Raw genomic sequence first — 22,771 nt, forward strand, 5'->3', positions numbered from 1 at the left:
TAAAGAGCTGAGCACTGACCACCTTCTCTGCTTCCACCCTTGGCCAACTACTGTATTTTTCACACAAGAGCCAGAGAGATTTTATCATGTCACTCCTCTACTAAGCAATAATAAAAACAATAATGCATCCCATTGTACCCAATACAACCCGTACTCCATCATATCCTACCACCTAGACATCACCTTGGACTGATCTTCCCTCTCCCTCCTTCTACTCCTGCCACACTTGGCTTCTTTGTTCTGTTAAAGCTTATTCCTCCCTAAAACTTCTGTGCTACCTCTTCCCTCTACCAGGAAACCTTCCCTCCAAATCTTCCATGGATGACTACCTTGTTGTTTAGCTGCAGTTAAAATGCCACCTCTTAAAAAAATACCTTTTACAACCACAGAGAACATTTTTAAATGAACATTGTTCTCACTTGAGCGTTGTTTTAAAAAATCACAACTGCATTTAGAATATGTTCTCTTGAAAAATATGTGCCATCTAAAAATTACAAGTTCTTTATTGAATATTACTTAGCATTATGTAGTATTTTCCTACAAATTCTCTGTTCTTTCATAGAGCAATGTAGGCACCATACTTATTCTCCTAGACCATTTGGACTGCTATAACAGAATACCATAGTCTGAGTGGCTTATAAACAACAGAAATTTATCTCTCATAATTCTGGAGGCTGGGAAGTCCATGATCATGGTACAGGTAGATTTGGCATCTGGTAGATTTGACCCCGCTTCATAGACAGCCATCTTCATGCTACATCCTCACATTGTGAAAGGGTCGAGGGATCTTTCCAGGATCTCCTTTACATTTTTTGAAGGTTCTGCCCTCATGGCCTAATCATCCTCTAAAGTCCTCATCTTCTAATACCATCACTTTGGGTGTTAAGATTTCAACAAAAGAATTTGGCAGGGCGGGGAGGTGGGGACAAAAACATTTAGTCTACGGCACTGACCTGTGTTCTAAGGAAAGTACGTGCATAGTGGGCATTCATCTTCTGGTGGGAGGAGGTGCGCCATGCACAGATGCCAAGATTTTTACTACTACTTTAGGCAGGAAGTCTCATACCACAACTCATTAAAGACAAATGGACAACTGTGAAATGCGTGTGATGTAATCTGATGACTATTTTTAAGGACACATGTGGAAAATCAGATTCCTGAAAAGAAAATCCACAGATAACTAAAAAGTGAATTTAACAAATATTTCCCTTATAAGCAATCAAGCTTAGCTCTTAGAGTTGAATAGGTTTAGATTTTCAGTGATACACAGCGTAGCACAGGGATTGTAACTCTGTTTAATTTCTATATTTACACGTGTCCAGACCTTCAGGGAATCCAGCAGCTTCTTTGAATCTCTAGAAAGTGATCCTATGCCTCATGTGTTAAACCTCTTAGGAAGTAAAAATATACCACTTTCCAGGAACATTTTCTAGAAATATAATCTACTTGTGTGTTTGAGAACCATATATAAAAGGTCAGTTGTACTTCTTTATCAGTTTTCATAACATGATATTCAATATGAGGAGCAAGATCCATTATCATCTATAATTTATCAGTTTTTCTGTGTCAGATTCTTTTCAGGAAAAGTTTTTTGCCCATATTTTCCAAATGCCTGATATTATCCCTCTGACAAACACTGTTTCTGCTTGACTATTTCAGCACTTCTATGTAATGGAAAATTTCACAAACACTTGCAAGAAATCTTTGTGCCCTTGGTTGTTCGCTACGTCGATCTCATGGAGTCCTCCATTGCCCAGTCAATTCACAGAGGTTTTGAGCAAGAGACATGGCAGCCTGTCAAGTAGGTATATTGCCTAGTACTCATGTAGTATCTGCCCCTTCTGTCCTGACCTTATGACTGTACACTTGGCCATCTGTAGTTATTGCTTACGGTGGTCCCTTCCCACGTTGTTTGTTTCTCTACAGGAATATCGCCAACAGTCTTCCCAATGTAGCTCTTCCAAAAGTTCCAAGTCTGCCTCTTAATCTTCCACAGATTCCTAGCCTTTCTACTCCTTCATGGATGGCTTCTATATATGAGTCCACGTGTGTATTCCTCACTTATTTCCTGATGTTGTGTTAGCTACTGCATGGCCTGGGCTGTGTTCTGTGCAGATGTGTTTAGACTGCATGGCACTTATCATTGTTGGTTCAGGGGTACTCTGTTTTGGTTTTGTTTTAGTTTTTAAGCTATTAAGCTAAGCTTAGCACATGGATGATAAATGATATAGTTTTTAAAAATACTCACTGGTTTGATGTAGCTCATATGTAATATGTGGGGCAAGGGTCATTTGGTGACCCAGGTTGTAGACTGGCTAAGTGACATAACCAGAGTTCTCCGGTTTCAGACAATCGGTGTGGTAAGCAGTAGGTCTGGATCCTTAGCTGGCTCTAGCTTTGTTACTGCCCAATTGACTTCTCTTGTGTGTGTAGAAAACCATTGTAAGAACAGTTTCATGAATATAAACTTTTTCTATTTTTATCTTAGTTTCACCTTTAAAGAACAGTTTTGCTGTTCGCAGAGAAGGGGTTGTCCTTTATTCCGCTACACCAGCAAGGTCTTTTTCTGTCCTTTCATGCATCAGTTGATATGCCTTGTTAATTTTAAATGATCTTTGTATCATTAAAAACCATTTTTATTAATTCCATATTGTGATGAGTATCCCTACTGCAGATTCAGTAATAAGTCATTAAAGTGAAAAGGACAAGGGCTTTCAAATCAATCAGTCCAAGATCTAGATCCTAGTTTATTAGTTTTAAGTCTTTCTTAGCCTCAGTTCTAAAGGGGATATGACACCTAATTTTAAGACATTCTTGTCTTGTGAGGATTTTTTAAAAAGTCATGAAAAGTACTTGACACATCCTTAGGTTCTCAATAAATGATAACTAATATTATTTTACATCATGATTATTATTATGACAATTATTATTACTATCATTAATCATCATCATTATTATTCTTAATGGTATAGTTTTCAAAAATATGAACTTCACAGCAATCAAATGAACCAAATAATAGCCTTAGCCCATACTTGGCCCAAGATATATGACTACAGCTAGAAAGAATAATAATTAGGAGAAAAATAGCTACAATTTATTGAGAATTTATTATGTTCCAGATACAGTGCCAAATTATTGTTAATTCTATTACAGTTGTGCCGATTTTTCCCTTCTGCCCCCCTTCACCCAGCCCACCACACTTTGCTACACTTAATCTCCTCTCTGTTGCCCACGCCCATGAGTCATTTATGACATCTAAACCCTATAACAGCCTTGTGAGATGTCATTATCCCTGTTTTACAATTAAGGAAATTAAGTCAAAAAGAAGTTAAGAGACAAATTAGCCCAATGTTTCAGTCAGGAAGTGACATAGGTAATATTTACATGACTTCAGAGCCCTCATTTATCATTATTCTGCTTCCAGAAAATAGACTGTTTGAGAACTTGTTTATATCCTTTCTACCTGCCCTATTATTGCCTGTCAAACCTATTCTCATCTAGTCTGGAATCAAAGAGAAAAAAACAGAAATAATGACCAACAAAGAGAACAACTTGCAAAATAGTTTGGCAGTATTTCTGCACTGTACTCATAATATTTATTAGGATATTAGGTTACATGTGAATCTTACTCTTATAAGCAAATGTCTTAGGTCATTGTAGAGTGTCAAGTGGTGTCTGTGTGTGCTCAGGAATTACCAGGAAGTGTAAGGAATCTTCCTAAGTTTATGATTTTTTTGTACTTCTTTATACTGTTTAATAATTTAACTTCTTTTTATCTTTATTCATCCTTTGTTTAAGAATCTTGACTTTAACCAAGAACATTATTGTGGGCATTACCTTGTGAAATTTAAGGAATTTTTATCATCGCTATTTTATTAAATTTGAGATATGTACGAACCCTCATCTCATTGCTGAGAGCCCCCTTTGAAATTGCCTTGTGTCTCAGGACAGGAATCATGACAAACTGTGGCTTTGTAAATTAAGTGCTTATACTTTCATCATTCTAGGGAAACAAAAAATATGTTTTAAAGTTAATGACCATTACTCTGGGGAATACTATTTTCATTGAGTTAGATCTGACACTTGTTTTTGACTAACTTTTGGCATCTGAATCCAAAAATGACCCCGGTTTTTCTCTATCAAGTCAACTTTTTAAGGTACAGAATACCCTCCCTTTGTCCCCAAAATCATACAAATTGTACATGCAAAGGAAAATAAAGAAAAAATTACCTGAATATACTGTTTATTTAGTTATTTTATTCACATAAAGACTATATATTGTAACTGTAAGTCAAATTGTGTACAACTAGTAAAGTTCTGCTACCAAACATACATATTAAGGTATTTTATCTTTTCAAACGACAGGCTAGGAAATGCCAAAATGGGATACTTGAAACAGTCTCCTTCAGTTGGCAAAGTTTTAACAATTTGCTTTATGAGACCCAGTTTTATGTGCAGAGGTGGGAATATGATATTTTTTCTGTCAATAAGTGGCTCATGTAGAATGTTTGGAACACCAGGCTTGAGGTCAGATCATGGAGGCCAGTTCAACTCCACCCAATGCTTCTCATGAGCTCTGCTGTCCCACATACACAGAAAACAGAGATACTTGGTGTATCCACACTGCTGCTCAAGAAGGAAGCAGACCATTTGAAGGTCAACACAGATGATCCAATTGTGCTTGTGATACTGCAACAGATCAATGACTCTCTTTATGTCTTCATATTCTTCACAAAACAAACTGAATGGCCAATTGGGACTGCACCAAGTAAATTGCATTGTGGAGGAGGACATACTTTAAGCTCCATTTTGAGCTATCGATGAACAGTCGCCATTCATTTGCGTTATAGATTGGAATTCCCAGTTCCTCCATTAAACTATGTATGTTATGGCAATATACAAAGCCACCATCACTTCGAAAGTACTGCAGAAATGCACTTTCTCTTGATCGAAAAGTAGGATGCCTTCACTCCTTTTTCAAGCAAGTTTTTCTCATGAAGTCTGGATGCTAGTAGTTCTAAAGCCTTTTTGGTAGTCCCAAATCTCGTGCCAAATCCTTCAACTCATGGTGATCAAATCCCTTATAAACTGAGTCATCTTCAATTTCAAGATCTTCATCATTGCGGTCACTTAGTTCTTCACCATACTCCTGTTTTTTGAAAGAGGGTAGTTCAGTGAAAATTGGCACTGGGATTTCAGCTGAATGAGACACTGGGCATATAGCTGAAGGTAGACTAGGATACTCTATTTTACATTTATTTTCCTTGTTATATCCTGACGTTTTCACTATACAAAAGTAACAGTCACTTGAACGATCTCTGAGCTCTCGCTAAACCATAGGCATACCAAATGGCAATTTATCATGTGTTCCCTTCATCCACATCTGTAAACTCTTGACACACTGCTTGCACACCTTGTGAGGGGCCTAAGACTTATCTTGATCACCAAGTTTTACTTTAAGATATGCAAAATAGGCTTGCCTGACAAATGCACTGAGGTCTGTCCTTTGACTGGGAGTGATGAAACTGCCACAGATATAACAAAATGAATCAGGGTTGTTTAGGCACTTATGATGAGAAATAGCAGAGGCAGACATGATCTGAAGGAAAGGAAATAAGTACATAAGTAAATAAAAAAATAAATTCTGCTAACTCCTTGTATTCAGACAAGAACTCGGACTACACTTCGGAATACGATTCACTATATAGAGCGGCATACAACCTCTCACCACACTGTCTCATGTGTAACTGAATAGCCTAGACAAGTATGATCCTGTCACTGGTCTCAAAGGTCATCCCCCACACCTCCCCACTTGAGGGAGGTTTGCTCTCAGCCAATAGGAGAGCACTAGTGCTTTCCTCATCCAGGCTTGATCCAGCCTAGAGTGGTTGCATAAAATAAGCTGTAGAGACTTCCAGCTAAGATGGAGGCCTAGACTGACATGCTCCATCCCCCTCCACAACTAAGAAGGAATACAACTACCGCAAAACCAGAAATAACTAGAAGTTCCAGAAAATAAATGGAAGTCCAACGTATGAAGTTATAAAGAAGTGGTGCTCATCTGGACAGGTAGGAGGGGCGAAGCTGGGGCAGAGAGGTCAAACTGTGCTGGAGGCAGCAACAGCGGTGATGGTGGCAGGATGGCAGTAAACACAGACACCCATATTTAAGGGGAGGCGAGAAGCGCCTGGTGAGCACCCCTGGCTGCAGACCAGACCCATCAGCTTACGATTCCAATGCCACGGAAGGCAGATCCCCATTGCCTTGGACTGTGAGGCCCAAAGGGAGTGGGGATGGAGGAGGAGGCTCCCGGTCTCTCAGCAGAGAGTGAACAGCAAGAATCCATCTTGGACCCCCACCCCCACAGACAATGCCACTGTGGTGAGAAGGCTCGCCCAGTAGTGACGAGTGCATAGTGCTCCGCCTCTATATTATAGGAAGTGTGACAGCCCTTCCCAGGAAGCAAAGGTAAACACAAAACTGTCAGGATGATACAGATCATGATAGAGATCCCGGTGACGCAGCTGACCAGACAGCAAATATCTAATCTAATGAAGCAGCAGACAGGAAATCTTTCTGAGGCACAGTTCAGAGCTTTGGCTATAAAAAAGCATACAGACCTAACAGCAGGTCTCAAAAAAGACGGGAAAGAAATGAAGGCTAGTCCTGCTAAAATGAACAAAAACACAAAGAAAACTATTGGTGAGGGAAAGAAAACCAGGAATCAAAGCAACAAATCAGAACATAGGGAAGGAGCAAACAGTCAACCAGTGCAGAAAGAGGAAACAAAAAGTTAGGAAAATGAGGAGAGGCTCAGAAAACTATGGGACAGCTATAAGCAGGCCACATCCAAATCATAGGGTTGCCAGAAGGTAAAGAAGAACTAGAAATTGAAAAATTATGTGAAAAAATAATGAAACAGAACTTCCCTAACTTGGGGCAGAAATTCCCTAACTTGTGGCAGAAAATAGACTTACAGGTCCAGGAAGCACAGAGAGTTCCAAGAAAACTGGACCCAGGGAGAACCACACCAAGACACATTGTAATCAAAATATCAAAAATTAAGGATAAAGAGAGAATCTTAAAAGCAGCAAGTGAGAAGAAGAGAATTACGTACAAAGGGATCCCAATAAGACTATCAGCGTATTTCTCAAAAGAAACTCTGCAGGCAAGAAGGGACTGGCAAGAGATATTCAAAGTAATGAAAAGCAGAAACCTACAACCACGATTACTCTATCCAGCAAAGCTGTCATTCGGAATAAAAGGGCAGAGAAAGTGCTTCCAGGACAAAGTGAAACTGAAGGAGTTCATCAGATCCAAACCACTGTTATATGAAATGTTAAAGGGATTTGTTTAGGAGAAAGAAGATCAAAACTATGAACATTAAAATGAAAACCGTATCACACCAACCAGCACAGAAGGTAGGGAACTGAAACAAAGGCAAACTAGGTAGGCAACAAGAGTGGGAAAAGAATTGTAGGTATGGAGGATATTATGGGGGGAGGTCAGCAGGGAGGAGCGGGGAAAGGGAGGGGGGTGGTACAGGAATTAAGAAACATAGTAGGAGGGAGTGGAATAGATTGGAAGATGTTGAGAAGAAACTATCTGCACAACCAATGGGCATGGACTAAGGAGGAGGACAACTGGGTGGAGGAGAACAAAGGGAAAAGTTGAAACAACTGTAATAGCATAATCAATAAAGCATATATAAAATATATATAAAAAGATAAGCTGTAGAGAAAAACGACGTTATAGAAGAAAACTAACTGCAGTTTTGAAATCAGCATGCCTATTTAAGTCTAAAACAACTGAAAAATCAAACTCAACAGGAATTACGTTAAAAATTGTTCCCTTGTGTTATCTTTACTTACCAAGATGATCAGCATTGGGCTCTTTGTCAAAATGGCAGTTATTTGTAATGTTATGATGTCATTGCAATTAGTTTTTTAAATTTTCTAAAACATTAAATAGCAAAAGCATTTCCATATCACATGTGTAAAGAATTAAAAGTACAGCTAATGATTAAATGAAGATTATGAATATCAAAGTAACCATGGGTTTGAGGTTGCTTTATATACTAATGTATATAAATCAGCTTAAGGTGTGCTCCCCTCATCTTTCCCTATATATCTTCACTCTGGGTTTTTTAGTTCTAAAAATAAATAACAGTAAGATAAATTTCTTGCTGGCTTTTTTATGGAATTATCTGAATCTATTATTCACTTCTGAATTCGTCGTCGGCAGCCGTCCGTCTCGAGAGACAATGGTGTAGCTTCTTAAGAGTCTATCTGCACCACCGAGAATGGCTGTGCAGTCCGACTCGGGAGTGACATGGTATCTGTCTCCTCCCGTGTTGAATCGACATCTTGTGATGACGCTGAAGCTACAGAGCCTGGGCAGGGTAATATGGAGGGTCTGCTGTTGCCCATGCAGCAGACCCCCCCTCTCTTCTCAGCTGAAGGGTCCAAGGGAAAGACGGAGTCGATACAGCTTGGGTTCAGGTGCGCCGCAGGAGTTGCCGGTGTTGACTACAACGTCAAACCGCCTTAGGGACTCCGGCTCCGGATTTTCTGTCGGGGTTTACTCCCTTAGCCTTTCCCCTGAAGAGGTATGCCGCAAGGCAGCGGAGGTTTTTTGGAGTCAGAGTTTTCCTTCTCTGATGTACCCTGACTGGAAGATCGAACCAGCGACACTTAGCTCGCAGGCCGGCGCTCAATCCACTGAGCTTATTTAATCTGTTAATAATACTTTTAGGAATAAGTCACTCATTAGACATAATTTTAGAATGAAAAAGTTCTGAAAAAAATGGCAGGTTATATACACCCCCTTGAGTGCAAACCTATTTACATTTCTTCATCTATCTAATTATAATGACACTTCTTAATTACATTTCCAATTAAACACACTTATTTTTCAGAAACATACCATAGCATTAACAAACAGAAGAAACACATATCCATATTCTCTACAAAGATTTAATTGTTACATATTATAAGAAAGTCCATTTTTAATAGAATTCTACCTTTATTCTTTGCGATTTTGTTTTGATTATGACTTTTGATGTTGCTGTTTTGCAATATGTTAAAGAATGTATACGTTTCAGATAGCTCCTTATTTTTCTCCTAAGTAAAAATTGTAGATTTACTTCGTTGCCAATTACATTGAATTACTCTTAAAACATAGGTCCTCTAATATATCAAATATTACACTGTGGGTATAAAGATGGGTTTTCCTTGGTCATTTTTTCTCTTATTTTTATTATATATATGGCAAAAAAAGTAAATTTTTCCAAATATTTTTCACAACAATATCAGCGTGGTATTGTTCTGGTTCTTTTGGGTACTAACTATTAAGGTTAAGAGGTATTTAGTGAATAAAGTGCTATGGGTCACTTCAGTGCTTTGCGGTGATTGGTCCCTTGAGACTTTTAATTCTGAGGACATTCTGGTTAGACAAAGAATCATGAGGAGTCACTTGCAGAATAGGAAGACAAAAGCAAAGGGGGTAGGTGATGGAGCTAAGATGCTGAGGCATGAGGGGTGGGAGCAGGGAAGCAGAAATAAGCTTTTAATTAGCCAGAGCAGGAGGTGATTTTTTTTAAGCTAGCTAATGAAGATACAGTTATCTAAATAATGTGGCTATTTAAAATAATTTTATTTTTTATAGAAGTTTTCCACCATTCCCATGTGATGTTTTGTTTTTTTAAGTTTCTTTTATAAACTATATAAATTTATATAAAAATATAAAATTTAGGTTAATATATGTTAAGTAATTATTGGAAAGCTGAGGAGAAATGAATCATACAGCAGCTTTTTTTTTCTTTTGTTCTCTTTTACAATCCAGTTTCTATGTTTTAATGTAGGAATACTTTAAAAACATCTGTTTCGCTACTAGGCTATATATGTACATAATGGAAAGTAATAGTATTATCCTTTGCCCCAATATTATATATACTCTGGTACAAATTACCTTCATTCATGGGGTGATATTTAATTTTACCATAGTAGTGAATGCCTAATAGATCTTGGCTCCACAGTGTGATAGATGTAAGTACCTGAAATACGTACATGATTTTGCTCCAACTTCAGAGCACCATGGAGGTCATTTCTGTGTTAGACCATACCTTGTACTGTTAGGTTTAATTATGAGCTAGAAAAGACACAAAACATTTCAAAATAGAAGCAAGATTTACTTCCCTACCCAACCTGTTATTTCATTTTCAGTTCCTGTTTACCTTTATCTGTAATTGAGTGGTTTGAGGGCATTGTATGCCATATACCTCTGGACAGACAGTAACTATCTCTCATGACAGAGGCCATATCCATGAATAGAAGAGTAAAGCTAATACTTGCTGTCATATGGATTTACTTGCAGAAAACACACTTTCCTGTATTTCTAGAAAGAAATATTTATATATTTGATCTTTATCCTAGAGACTAGTAAAAAAAAAAACACACATTTGAAATATTTCTTCTTATGTACACCGTTTGATTTCTTTAGTAAAGTATTCTTATCCATTTCATGCCTTTTTATGGAAACTTACTATAGTATATTTATTTCTGTTTTGTTCTCCGTGCCTTGTCTTATTCGTTAAGACATAAAAAGGAAGCATTAGAAGGTAGAACAAAGAAAATATTGGTCACTAGAGAGTTTGTGTGATATTGCTTCACTAACGGCAATTCATACAAAAATGGGTGGGAAGGGAAACAGTGTATTGATTTGAAGAGCTAATAGTGGAAGTTCACAATGTTCTTCATTTTTCCTTTTTTTCTAGCAATGGGTCAGCAACATCCGAAGACCTTTTTTGGAAACTTGATGCACTGCAAATGTTTGTCTTTGATCTACATTGGCCAGAACAAGAATTTGCCCACCACTTAGAGCAAAGACTTAAACTAATGGCCAGTGATATGATAGAGGCCTGTGTCAAAAGGTAGACATGTATTTTCAAGTTTCTGCTTAACATGCCAGCACCCAAAAGACCACTTGTCACCATGTACTTGTTATATAATTGTCACAAGAAAGATTTCAGTATGTACTATTGTTCCAAAATTTAATGAACATTAGGTTCTCTGACCTAAACTCTGGGGACCCATGTCATTCATAAACTTGGCCTTATCATTTTAGGGGGGGGGGTCTCCTAACCATTGCCCTCATCAGTAGCACCCATATACATTAATCATTTCTGTTCTGTTTCTTGTTTCTTCTCTGGGAATACTGTGCTTTAAATTCCCAAGGCAATACTACCCAAGACATACGGAATAGGTCTGTTAAGTACTTTGTATTGTGTTAAGCATTATGTATTGTGTCTGCACGCTGTGAAATGGCACGGTAAATTTTAATTATCAGTGCTAGCACTTGTTATATTTTTTTGTATTCTCTTAACCCATCAGATGAGTTTCAAGCACCCACTCTAATTCTTCAAAACTTACCAAAAATAAGTTATGTAGCTTTGGATTCTTCCAAATGTGCTTCCATTTTTTAATTGTTCTTACAAAATTAATATTGCCTCCTAATTAGCTAGGCACAGTTTTTTCATTGCCCATGTTCATGATATGTACAAGAACAATGTGGGACAGCATAGTGGAATAACAAACACTGGTTGGAGCAGTGAATAATCCTGAATTATTTAAAGCTAGAAAATCCAGTCATTAGAATAATGATGGCCTTCCAAGGCAAGGCCATGGATGAGATTATTTAATGTTGTTTTTTTGTTAATCATTTTCATCGGCTGTGATTCTGATGTATTGAATCAGTACTTATCAAGACCAATTCCAAATAGCCTGTGATGTGATTTCTTTCAAAAACATATTTGCAACTTCAGGTATTTGAGAGAGACACTAAGTGATGTAAAAGAGTTGCACACTTTGTGTTTTACATTAATTATGATGTTTTAGAGTTTTCCAGACTTGCACTTACTTTTGATTTGGTAATAAATCCTCCCGTGGAGGATTTGTTATGCTTTCACACAGAGAAGCAAGTGATTTTTCTGTTGAATATTAATCCAGGCGGTTAAATGAAACTAGAAGATTTTTCCATTAAAAGTGATGCACGAGACATAGCAAATAGCTTCATTTGGGTAGAAAGATTGTCTGAGTGACTGAAAAAGCTCTGTTTAGTGGAAAATAGCACATCCTGATCTTTCATGAGACACCTGAGAGGAAGAGCATCCTACCCCCAGCTCCCAAGCACTGCCACCCTTATTTGCATGTTTTAAATTAGCATCTTGTAGTGCGATTTCATTTTTACAAAACAGGTGAGATGTATGTCAGAATTTCTTATTCTGAATTCATGTTTTAACGACTAGAACAAGAACAGCATTTGAACTCAAGCTGCAAAAGGCAAACAAAACCACTGACTTGCGCATTCCAGCTTCTGTGTGTACCATGTTTAATGTGTTAGTTGATGCCAAAAAGCAAAGCACCAAACTCTGTGCCCTGGACGGAGGACAAGAGGTAAGTGGATGGAGTGTCACAAACAGAAATGCAGCACAGGTGCCTTGGCAAGGGACGATGCTGTTTCCAGAAGTCATTCACTTGATTAGATTACAAAAAACCAAGTTCTCCAATGCAAGTGTTTGGTCTTTTCTTCACTATATTATGGAATGCCCTTTATCCTTTGCTTCTGTCAGTTTCTTCTTTTTTATATGAAGACTGCCTAAAATCTTACAAGTGGCCATTGAATTTCTGATATACCTTTTAGCAGCTTAGGTGTTGTGTATTTACATAAAGCTTGCTTTCCACAAGCAAATAAGAAAGCTACCTGCTTTGTTTATACAAATCTAGCATATCCAGAGTTTGCATCCAAAAGACAAGCCACAGAAAACAGCATATGAAATATTTTATTTACACAAAAGTTTCTATTTTTAAAGAGCAAGTTGACATATGATTGAAAATTAGGTTTTATTCTTTTCAATAAATATCGCATTGTTTCAATTTTATATTTTGTTTGTATCTACATTCAGAAATAGATTATTTTACCCCATGATTTATGTTTTTTGAGAGTTGTGATTGGGTGAAAATAGATCTTCTTTTCTTAGGTTATCTGTTTAAGTTGACATTTTGTTGCTTTTTTTTCTCCATTGTAATTACTTTTTCATCATTTCTTTGCTGTTCCCTATGTTCTCCATCATCGTCTTTTTTTTTCCCATGACATGATCCAGTTTGGTAATCAATGGGTAAGTTTCATTTTTATAACCACATTCTCATTTGAATTATTATTTTCATAAGTGTACATTTTTTATTTTCACCTTTTCAAATTAAAATAATATAATTAGTTCTATTTTCAGGGTTTTGGTTTCTGTGTGTGAGTAAAATGCTAACGGCTTCCTATAATGTAGCAATAGCCCAAAAGCACATGAAAGCATATGTAGCTATTACTTACACCATAAGTAATGTCAAGGGTAATGTTTCTTCCCTGTTAGGCTGCAGAATCTACAAACTTAGATATTTTAAAGATAAAACTACATAAAACCAAATGAATTTACTTGCATTTAAACCAAGTTCTAAGTAAATTCAGAAGCAGAATGATTATTAACATTTTCAAAATACATTTGTCTTGTATATACTTTAATACTAGAAAAATTTAGAGTGTGGAGCTTTAAAGGAGATATAGCATCATCAGGGCAATCTCTAAATTCAAGGACCAGAAAGCCACTCACAAGGTCACTTCAGACAGAAGGACCCAGTCATGGATTTCAGTGACATACATGACCACCAATGTTAAATAGTCCTTCCTCCCACTCGTAGCCTGGGACGTAAGCATCAGTCAGGGAAGAAAGAGGCAGGCAAGTGTCAGGAGCCTTTCTCCTCCTCCACACAAGCTTTCTTCCAGGTACCACACAGAACCTCAGAGAAACATGGTTTGAAAACCTTTATGCATACAGATTTGACCAGATTATATATACGTTTATAAGTCAAAATGTTTTTGTGCTGTATGCATATATTAAATCTTACAAGTTTTACAGCTGACACGTAGGAGTCAAACTTTTTGAACTCTTTACTGGGCTAACAATTTTCATCTAAGCAAAAGGTTTTAGATAACTGTGAAAAAGGCTGAGAAGGCCCACCATTTGTGAATTTCATACTTATTTAACCCAGATATAGACATTAGCTATTTGACCATAATTTATGTGTATATACACATATTCCCTTCTTTGGGCAATTCAGCGGAGAAGGATGTATTTCTAACACTATAGCATAGGATCTTACATATTAAGTCACTGATATGTGAAATTCGTAGAGTGTTCATTAATTGTTATCTGATCATTTACAACATGATTTACTATCTCTAATTATCTGGATAAAAAGGCAGCTGATTTGGATACCAATGGATCATCTTCACCTCTTCATGTTTTTCAGTACCCAGATGTAAGCCATTGATTGTCTGCTTGAGAATATTGTCTTAAGTTTCTTTAAAATAACTCCATCCTTCACCAGGTTTATAGAATCATTTTGCCTCTTCCCACTAATACTGAATGTATTCATTTCTTCTTAGTTTAGTGTACACTGAAGTACCTAACACACAATAGGCACTTAGTAAATATTTATGGAATAAACACACTGATTTGTTGTCACTGCCTTAAAAATCCTCCCTGTCAGAAGCAACTCTAGTCTTTAAAAAGAAACAGGCAATACACAAATGACAAAACATCAGTGTATTGTCAAATGATTCTTTACATTAATAGGTGGATGGTTTTTGAAGAGTAATCTGCTACTGTTCATTATGTGTACACCTGTACCTTCTCACCAGAGACAATCAATCCCCCACAACTTTCACACAATTAATGTAGTTCAAAACGTGCAGGTGTAAAATCCATTAGCAACCATGAAAAGTGGTAAAGAAGAATTTCAATGCAAAAGAAGGATCTTATACTTTGCTTTTAATCTCCAGTAAATATAGCCACATAATTACACAGGCTTTCCCGCTCTGTATGTGCTTGAGATAAGTTACAGAATTCTTGCAAATTAGTAAATACATCATATGCATAGGTGAGCTAGTGAGCCCCATTCTGTAGTAAGCAACAAATAAACTTGTTGAAAATACTAGTTGATTACACAATTTGAAACATTGTAAAATATATACAAGTATATTAAATCGATAAACCTAGCAGAAATGGCTTCTAAATTATAAGGGAATTACCTCTGCATATCTCCAATAAATCGTTATATTGTCATTGTCAAGGGATAAAACCTTCCTGGCTCATTACCTACAAGGCAGCTCCTTCTGTGCTCCTGAGTTATTATTCTGTGCCCTTACATGGCACAGAATGATGCAAACATGCTCAGCCACAGCCCAGAACTGTTTAATGGAGTGATTAGTGAGTGAATGATCAGCTCATGTGACAGGTGTGTGTAATGAGTCAGCAATCTCAGGCCAGTCCCTCAGGGACAGGTGTTGAGATCACAGAACCACCAGTGTTTAGAAATCCTTATTACCCATCCCTGCAGAAATGCAAATGACTTCATGGGCCTTACGCAGTCATCTGCCCTCAGAGCCACTGTGTCCCATGGCCCATCCACTGAGGATGAAAGTGCGTTAATGGCACCGCTGGCAGGGGCTGGGGGTACGGGGGGTGCTTGTCAGGTATTCATTCTCAATTACAGTAAAATACTCCCATTTCCAGAACTAGCAATCCAATATATGTAAAATTCATCCCAAGAGAAGTACCAAAGTCTTAAGAATGCTGGATTACATTGGCATTTGATTAATCTTCATTTCTTGTGTGTTTACATGAGAACAGTCCAGTAAAAATGAAGGTATTTACCAGAGGGTCGAGTGATGGAGAGCCAGGGTTTCAGACCTATGCCTGATCTCTGAATTCCTTGGGCTCCATGAAGAATTCCTCAATGCTTGTTTTTAATCTAAGTTCAGAGTCATCTACTGGGAAATCAAGGCACCAACAGTTTACTTTTGAGGGTAGATGTGGAGAGAATTAGTCTAAGAATGGTCTGGAACCCACCAAACCCTGGTATGTAGGATTGTTGATCGAACTTGAACTATCTAAGAATTGTATAGTTTTTCTATTGTTGCACATAAAAACTTTACAGAATTTTATCAAAAATTTGGTCTGTCAATCTAAATGAAAAATTTATCAATTTTAGCTTTGGTAATGTAAATATCTCTGCAGGTATATGCTGTTCTTTACCTATTTGTGATCTTTTTGTGTGTGTTCGTGTTTGGCTGGATCCCCTGATGAATAACTTTTTCTAGCTAATTTTATGTTATCCATATGTGGCATATGTGGATTTTTCTCTTCACAGAATGTGTACATAAAATATGAAAATTGAGGCCACCTCCCCATTCCCACGCACAATGCTCCCAGACCACCTGCACCAACTGTGCAGCTAGGGCAGATTCTGAAAGTTCCCAACAGCATTCACATTTAATATTAGTTTCGGTCAGAGTTAATCAGATAAATTTACAATAACAAAACATTATATTAGGCAAATGTAACAAACCTTGTCCTATTTTAGTTTGCCCTTTAAGTAACACATTTAAGATGTATACTTTTCTTCTTTTCTTTTTAACTTTCTCTCCCTCTCCCCCTGTCCCTTTCTCCCTTTCATTTTTTCTTTTTATTTTTTAAATTTTTTTATTGTTGTTCTATTAACAGTTGTTCAATTTTTCCTTCATTGCTGTCCACTGCCCTGCCCCCACCTCCTGCCTTTCTGCTTTTGGCTAGATCAGATATCAAAATTGCAGTCTAAAAGTATGTGTTTTAGGAGAATTTTATGGCTCCCAGGGTCTGTGGCTTTCCCTGCCTTTGAGTAAAGAGGGACCTCTTTTATGGCTCATCTTTTAATTTTAAGAATTGCCAAAATTGGTCCTACCTAATGGTTTAACATGTAGCAGTTCTACTCCTTTATATCCAATAGCCTTCTAATGACATTTGATTACTTCTGAGTAAATGAAATTTATGACAAATAGGGATAAACAATGAGAATAAGGCATCCTTAAGAATACAGAACTGTCTGGAGGTCTGGGTGCCTCCATCCCAGCCTGTTCTATTGCACTTTCCACATACGAGAGATATCAGGGGATGGAAGCCCATCTGCTATCTCCCTTTCCTATTCTACTCCAGAGAAAGCCTCAGTCTGGTATTTGCTTTCCCCTTGCTGTGCAGACACAAATTTATAGGGAGGAGGGTATCAAGAGAGTGACAGAGAGGGAGACCAGGGACAGCTTATTTGCATCAACTCCTTCCCCTCCCAGTCAGCTGAGGGGCTTCAGCTGCAGGGGCTGAGGAAGTGGGCTTTTCAATGACAAACCAGCTTTGCTTATCCTTTTTCTTTATTTTCTCCCCCTGTGCTTCTATTCAAGCTTTCTAAAAGCAAAAGTGTCATTTGTTCCATGTGTCCTCTGCTGAGCACAGGTTTGGGAATCAGTAAGGCTTTAAGAGAGACAGACATTGAGTACTTCACTTTACTGGGTAAAATACATGCCCAGGAAGTTGCATATTTATATATGTCTGTTAATTTTATACCACTGGTCAACACACTCACACAGAAAGAAAGAAAATAATTCACATGGTTCCACAATTATCCTTCCTTTCTTTTACATGTATGCAGGTATATGACCACTTGTGACTGTCAGAATCATTTTTGTGTATTGCAAAGCAGATCAGTTGATGTTTTGTTCTGTATGGAAACTTTGAGACATGTTTTCAGAAGAAAAAACAGCTTTCAAAAACTTACATCTCAGGGAACTATTCAACCAGCAACTGTTAAGTTGGTCTAATGTTTATAGTGATCTGAGTACTTTTACTCTGTGTATTATGTTAGCTGTTCCAAGAAGCCTTGAACCATCAAGATAGGGTTAGTCTTTACAAGTCACATTTTCTGTGAAGTGGCTATTGGGGACAATTGGCTGTCATATAAATGCTTCTAAAGGAAGAATTACTGTTTAAATGAATATGCCTTCGCACGGCACAGAAGCCAAAGCTCCTGCTAATTTAAGAATGGAATTCTCTAATATTCTTTAAAGAAAGGGACGGGGGGGGATCTGTCTGGTTTATTTTAAATACATCCTTTTTTTTCCCCCCATTTACTCAAAGGCTTCTTTTTCATGAGGAAGCAGTAATAAAATGATAGGGAGTGCTGTTTCATTATACCTTTTATGGACAATTAATTTGTTACCATCTATTCACCCTTGTTGATGAAATTTTAATTTTACCCTCATTTAAGCATATTGTAAGAATTGTATAAAATGCTGCTCCCTGCACTGACAAAAAATGTCCTTTTAGAGTGAACAATTGGGAGCTCATTTTATTTCTAGAGAACATTTAAAATAACTTATGAATGAGAGTTGTCAGACATGAAATCCTGTATTAATTAAATCTTTTTCTAGTCTTTTTGCTTCTCCAGCTAAACCAACTCTTTAGAAAAATACACGGCCACCTCAATTATAGAGGAGAAGACAAAAAGTATCCTTCACATTCCTCTGCCTGAATAAGAATAAAAACTCAATTCTTCTATATAATAACCCCATTAGCTGCTTAACTCAACAGTGCACATGGGAAAATTTTCAAACAACAATGTAGAAAGTATTGATTGAGTAGATCATTTTCAAGGTTTTGTTCTTCTAATGCTCAAAATGATCATTTTAAGTAAATCTGATATGTCATAACTAGTAGCTTTAATGCATTTATGACTTATGATAAATGTTTTGTGTCCACATTAACTAACACATCTTTGTCTTTTAATATCTAGCAACAGTACCATTCAAAAATAGATGATTTGATTGATGACTCTGTAAAAGAAATTATTTCACTGCTAGTTTCAAAGGTAATGTATTATTTGTTCACCTTTTAAATCAAATTTTAAAATTATTTTAAACTCAGAATCTTTAGAAATATCTGTCTTATATTCCTAAATACCTAATTGAGAAATAGTAGTTTACAAAACAGGTGCAATCAAAGTTCAAATTTGAAGAAAATTACAAGCAAATTATGAACACTCTTTGTCAACAACTTTTGATGTTTTGTTTATAATTAATTTTGGTTTTACTTGCCACTGTTATTTTTTTAAGAACAACTCTATTTTCCAATAATACTTCACTTCATATTCATCTTCTCATACTAATTTGTCATATGTCCAGGGCTGACTTGTGTAGTTATCATTCCTTGAATGTAGCCTGTTTCTTGTGGTATTCCTTGGGTTTCCATCTTTAGTTTTCTTTTTAACTCATTCCACAGATTTCTGTGACTTTCACACTTCTGGCTTTAACTATATGATGAAGATTTCCAGTTCTATCCCTGAGAGGAAGTGTGGAATTATGGTTGAAAGCCCAAAGAGCAAGCGGAAGTCACTGAAGGATTAGAGAGGCAGGGGGTAGGGTAGGAAATCAATCATATTTGCATTGTAAGAAGATGTATTTGATTGCCTGCAGCAAACATACTGGAGAAGGGGTACTGGCTGTTACCTTGGTCTCTGGTAGACTAATCCAAAGATGTTTAAGCTATACAGTGGGCAGAGATGCTATAGACTGAATATCTATATCCCCCACCCCCAATTCATATGTGGAAACCTAATAGTCTCCAAAGTAATGGTATTAGAAGGTGGAAGCTTTGGGAGGTGATTAGGTCATGAGGTGGAGCTACCATGCATGGGATTAGAGTCCTGGTAAAAAACACCCCACAGAGCTTCCTACCCCTTCTGTTATGTAAAAACACATCCAAAGACATCATCAGCAAACCAGGAAGTGGGTCTGCACCAGACACAAAATCTGCCATCACCTTGACTGTGGATTTCCCAACCTCCAGACCCTGAGAAATAAATGTTTGTTGTTTATAAGCCACCCAGTCTATGGTGGCTTATAGCAGCCCGAACAGACTAGCACAGGGGGTTGGTAGTGAGGAAAGAAAGAGAAACATTAAAAATTACTCCTCAGTGTATGGCTTAAAGCACAGGATGGATGTTGATGCTGTTACCTGATCTAGAGTGTCCTGGAAGAGGAGCACATTTTTAGGGAAAGACCATGGTGTCAGAATTGGACATGCTGAGACAGGCTGCCTCTGAGATACCTGGAGGAGGACATGCCAAGGAGACATTCAGATACTTGGGTCTGGAGTTCAGAGGAGGTATATGGGATCAAAATAAGAGTCCCACCATTGGAAACGGTTCTGTATCAGTGGCTACTGATCTCAGGCATATGTACTATGATTCTGTAACAGCTACTGCTATTCTCATCCACAATCCGTAACTGGATCCCCTATAGAAGAGGTAAAGCAATTAAATAGGAGAGGAATTCTGGCCAAGATGGAGGCTTAGACACGCTGGGTCTCCCTCCACAACTAAGAAGGACTACAACTACCTCGAAACTAGAGACATCCAGAAGTTCCAGGAAATCAATCTGCATGGAAGTCCAACAAACAAAGATATAAAGCAGAAATACTCATCCAGACAGGTAGGAGGGGCGGAGCTCGAGTAGAGAGGACACGGTGTGGTGGTGGTGGTGGTGGCAGTGGCAGCAGCAGCAGGCTGGCAGAAAGCACAGTCACATGTTTTAAAAAGTGGGGAGGGACACCTGGGTAGTGTTCCCAATTCCTGACCAGACCGCGCATCTCACAGTCCCAGCATCAGGGAAAATCAAGCCTCATTGCTTCTGACTATGCAAACCAGTAGAGATTGGGGAGGAGGAAGAAACTGCTGGTCTCTCAGCAGGGTCCCCTTGTTTAAAGGGCCCCCACAGTCCTAGAACATCCACAGACCCACCCACTCTAGGAACGATGGCCAGGACAACAGCTAGAGAGGTGTCAGTCCCATCCCATACGAAAGTGGAAGAAGTGCCTGAAAAAGGGGCAAGTGCTGAGCAAGCGGCTTTGTTTACTCTCTGATCCCTCCCCTACATACAGTGCCATAACATGGTGAAACAGGTCACCCTATACTGATGAATACCTAAGGCTCCACCCCTTAAATCATAATAGGAGCAACAGCTCTACCTAAGACACAGAGGCAAACAAACACAGGAACCTGTCAAGATGAAGAGACAGAGAAGTATGGCCCAAAAGGAGGAACGGATCAAGGTTTCAGTGGGAGAACTAAGTGACACAGTGATAGTCACCCTAACAGACGAGGAGATAGCCAACCTAACAGACGAGGAGATGGCCAACCTAACAGATGCAGAATTCAAAACACTGCTGATAAAGATGCTCATGGGCTTGACAGATATGCTTAAGTATGGCAAATACATAAGGGATGAAGTGAAGGCAATGCTAAATGAAATGAAAATCCACACAAAACCAGTGGTGAAGGGAAGGAAATCTGGGTTCAAGTCAATGATTTGGAATATAAGGAAGAGGAAAAACAGTCAACCAGTACAGAATGAGGAAACAAGACTTGAAAAAAAATGAGGAAAGGCTTAGGAACCTCTGGGACAAGTTTAAACGTGCCAGCATCTGAATCATAGGGGTACCAGAAGGAGAAGAGGAAAAGCTAGAAATTGAAAGCTTATGTGAAAAAATAATGAAAAAACTTCCCAAATTTGGTGAAGGAAATAGACATACAAGTCCAGGAAGACAGAGAGTTCCAAACAAGCTAGACCCAAAGAGGACCACACCAAGACACATCATTATTAAAATGCCAAGGATTCAAGATAAAGAGAGAATCTTAAAAGCAGCAAGAGAAAAGCAGAGAGTTACCTACAAAGGGATGCCTATAAGACTATCAGCTGATTTCTCAAACAAAATTTGCAGGCAAGAAGGGCCTGGCAAGAAGTATTCAATGTGATGAAAAGCAAAGACCTACAACCAAGATTACTCTATCCAGCAAAGCTATCCTTTAGAATGGAAAGGCAGAGAAAGTGCTTCTCAGACAAGGTAAAACTAAAGGAGTTCATTATCACAAAGCTATTACATGAAATGTTAAAGTGACTTATTTAAGAAAAAGAAGATCAAAACTATGAACACTAAAATGACAAGAAACTCACAACTATCAACAACTGAGTCTAAAAAATAAAAACAAAATCCAACTAAGCAAACCAGAATAGGAATAGAATCATAAGTATAGGGATCATTTGAAGCATTATCATCTGGGAGGGGGAATGGGGAGAAATGGGAAAATGGTGCAGGGATTAAGAAGCATAATTGGTTGGTAAAAAATAGGGGGAAGTTAAGAGTAATATAGGAAAGGGTGAAGCCAAAGAACTTACATGCATGACCCATGGACATGAACTAAGAGGAGTTAGATTGCTGGGGGGAGGGGGATACTGGAGCAAAGGAGGGAAATATTGGGACTACTGTAACAACATAATCAATAAAATATACTTAAAAAAAGAAATTAAATAGAAAAAATAAAAAGCCACCTTAAAGAAAGGGGAAAATAAACAAAGATACCTCTAGCCAGAAAAAGACTTAGGTAATTTTTACCAAGAAAAAAATGATGATAGCAACATTAAATTTTGCCAAAGAATAAATGGCAAATATTTTGCCATCCTCTTAAAATTAATTAAATTAGACAACATATGGGATAATCAAGAAGCTGGACTCTCCCTATTTCTTCATGTTACTCTCTTGGTCTCCTTGAACAGCTCAGTTTCCTCATTGAAACGTAGGAGGAGATGAAAAAATAGATCTACCACTTATTCTCAGTCTAAAGCAGGAGTATCCATTTCTGTGTGGAGGCTTCTGGGAATCTGCAGCCTTTCTCCTCAGACTCTACAGTCCCATAGCACAGGATGCTAGAGTTGGAAGCCCGAGGTCATCTAGCACGGATTTTCAAACATTTTTGCAATGGTTATAAGACTTATCATTGCATACTTTTATGTTTACAAGATA

The 22,771-nt window shown here is 37.8% G+C and overlaps 1 protein-coding gene across 10 annotated transcripts in view; it reads left to right on the forward strand.

The window, feature by feature from the left end:
• CADPS2 (calcium dependent secretion activator 2) overlaps positions 1-22,771 on the forward strand; it is a 689,394-nt gene that overhangs the window by 615,643 nt on the left and 50,980 nt on the right. For 4 of the 10 annotated variants that reach the window (XM_090287420.1, XM_090287419.1, XM_090287416.1 and 1 more), the window contains 6 exons: positions 1,660-1,801; positions 1,927-2,046; positions 10,775-10,930; positions 12,305-12,452; positions 13,160-13,174; positions 18,708-18,782. In XM_090287420.1, coding sequence (XP_090143546.1) covers positions 1,660-1,801; positions 1,927-2,046; positions 10,775-10,930; positions 12,305-12,452; positions 13,160-13,174; positions 18,708-18,782 — 656 coding nt within the window. The remainder of the gene's footprint in view (positions 1-1,659; positions 1,802-1,926; positions 2,047-10,774; positions 10,931-12,304; positions 12,453-13,159; positions 13,175-18,707; positions 18,783-22,771) is intronic. The other 6 variants (XM_090287417.1, XM_090287425.1, XM_090287421.1 and 3 more) reach the window with 3 other exon arrangements.

Source organism: Furipterus horrens, unplaced genomic scaffold, assembly GCF_987537825.1.
Source record: "Furipterus horrens unplaced genomic scaffold, mFurHor1.1.pri manual_scaffold_9, whole genome shotgun sequence".
Classification (NCBI taxonomy): domain Eukaryota; kingdom Metazoa; phylum Chordata; class Mammalia; order Chiroptera; family Furipteridae; genus Furipterus; species Furipterus horrens.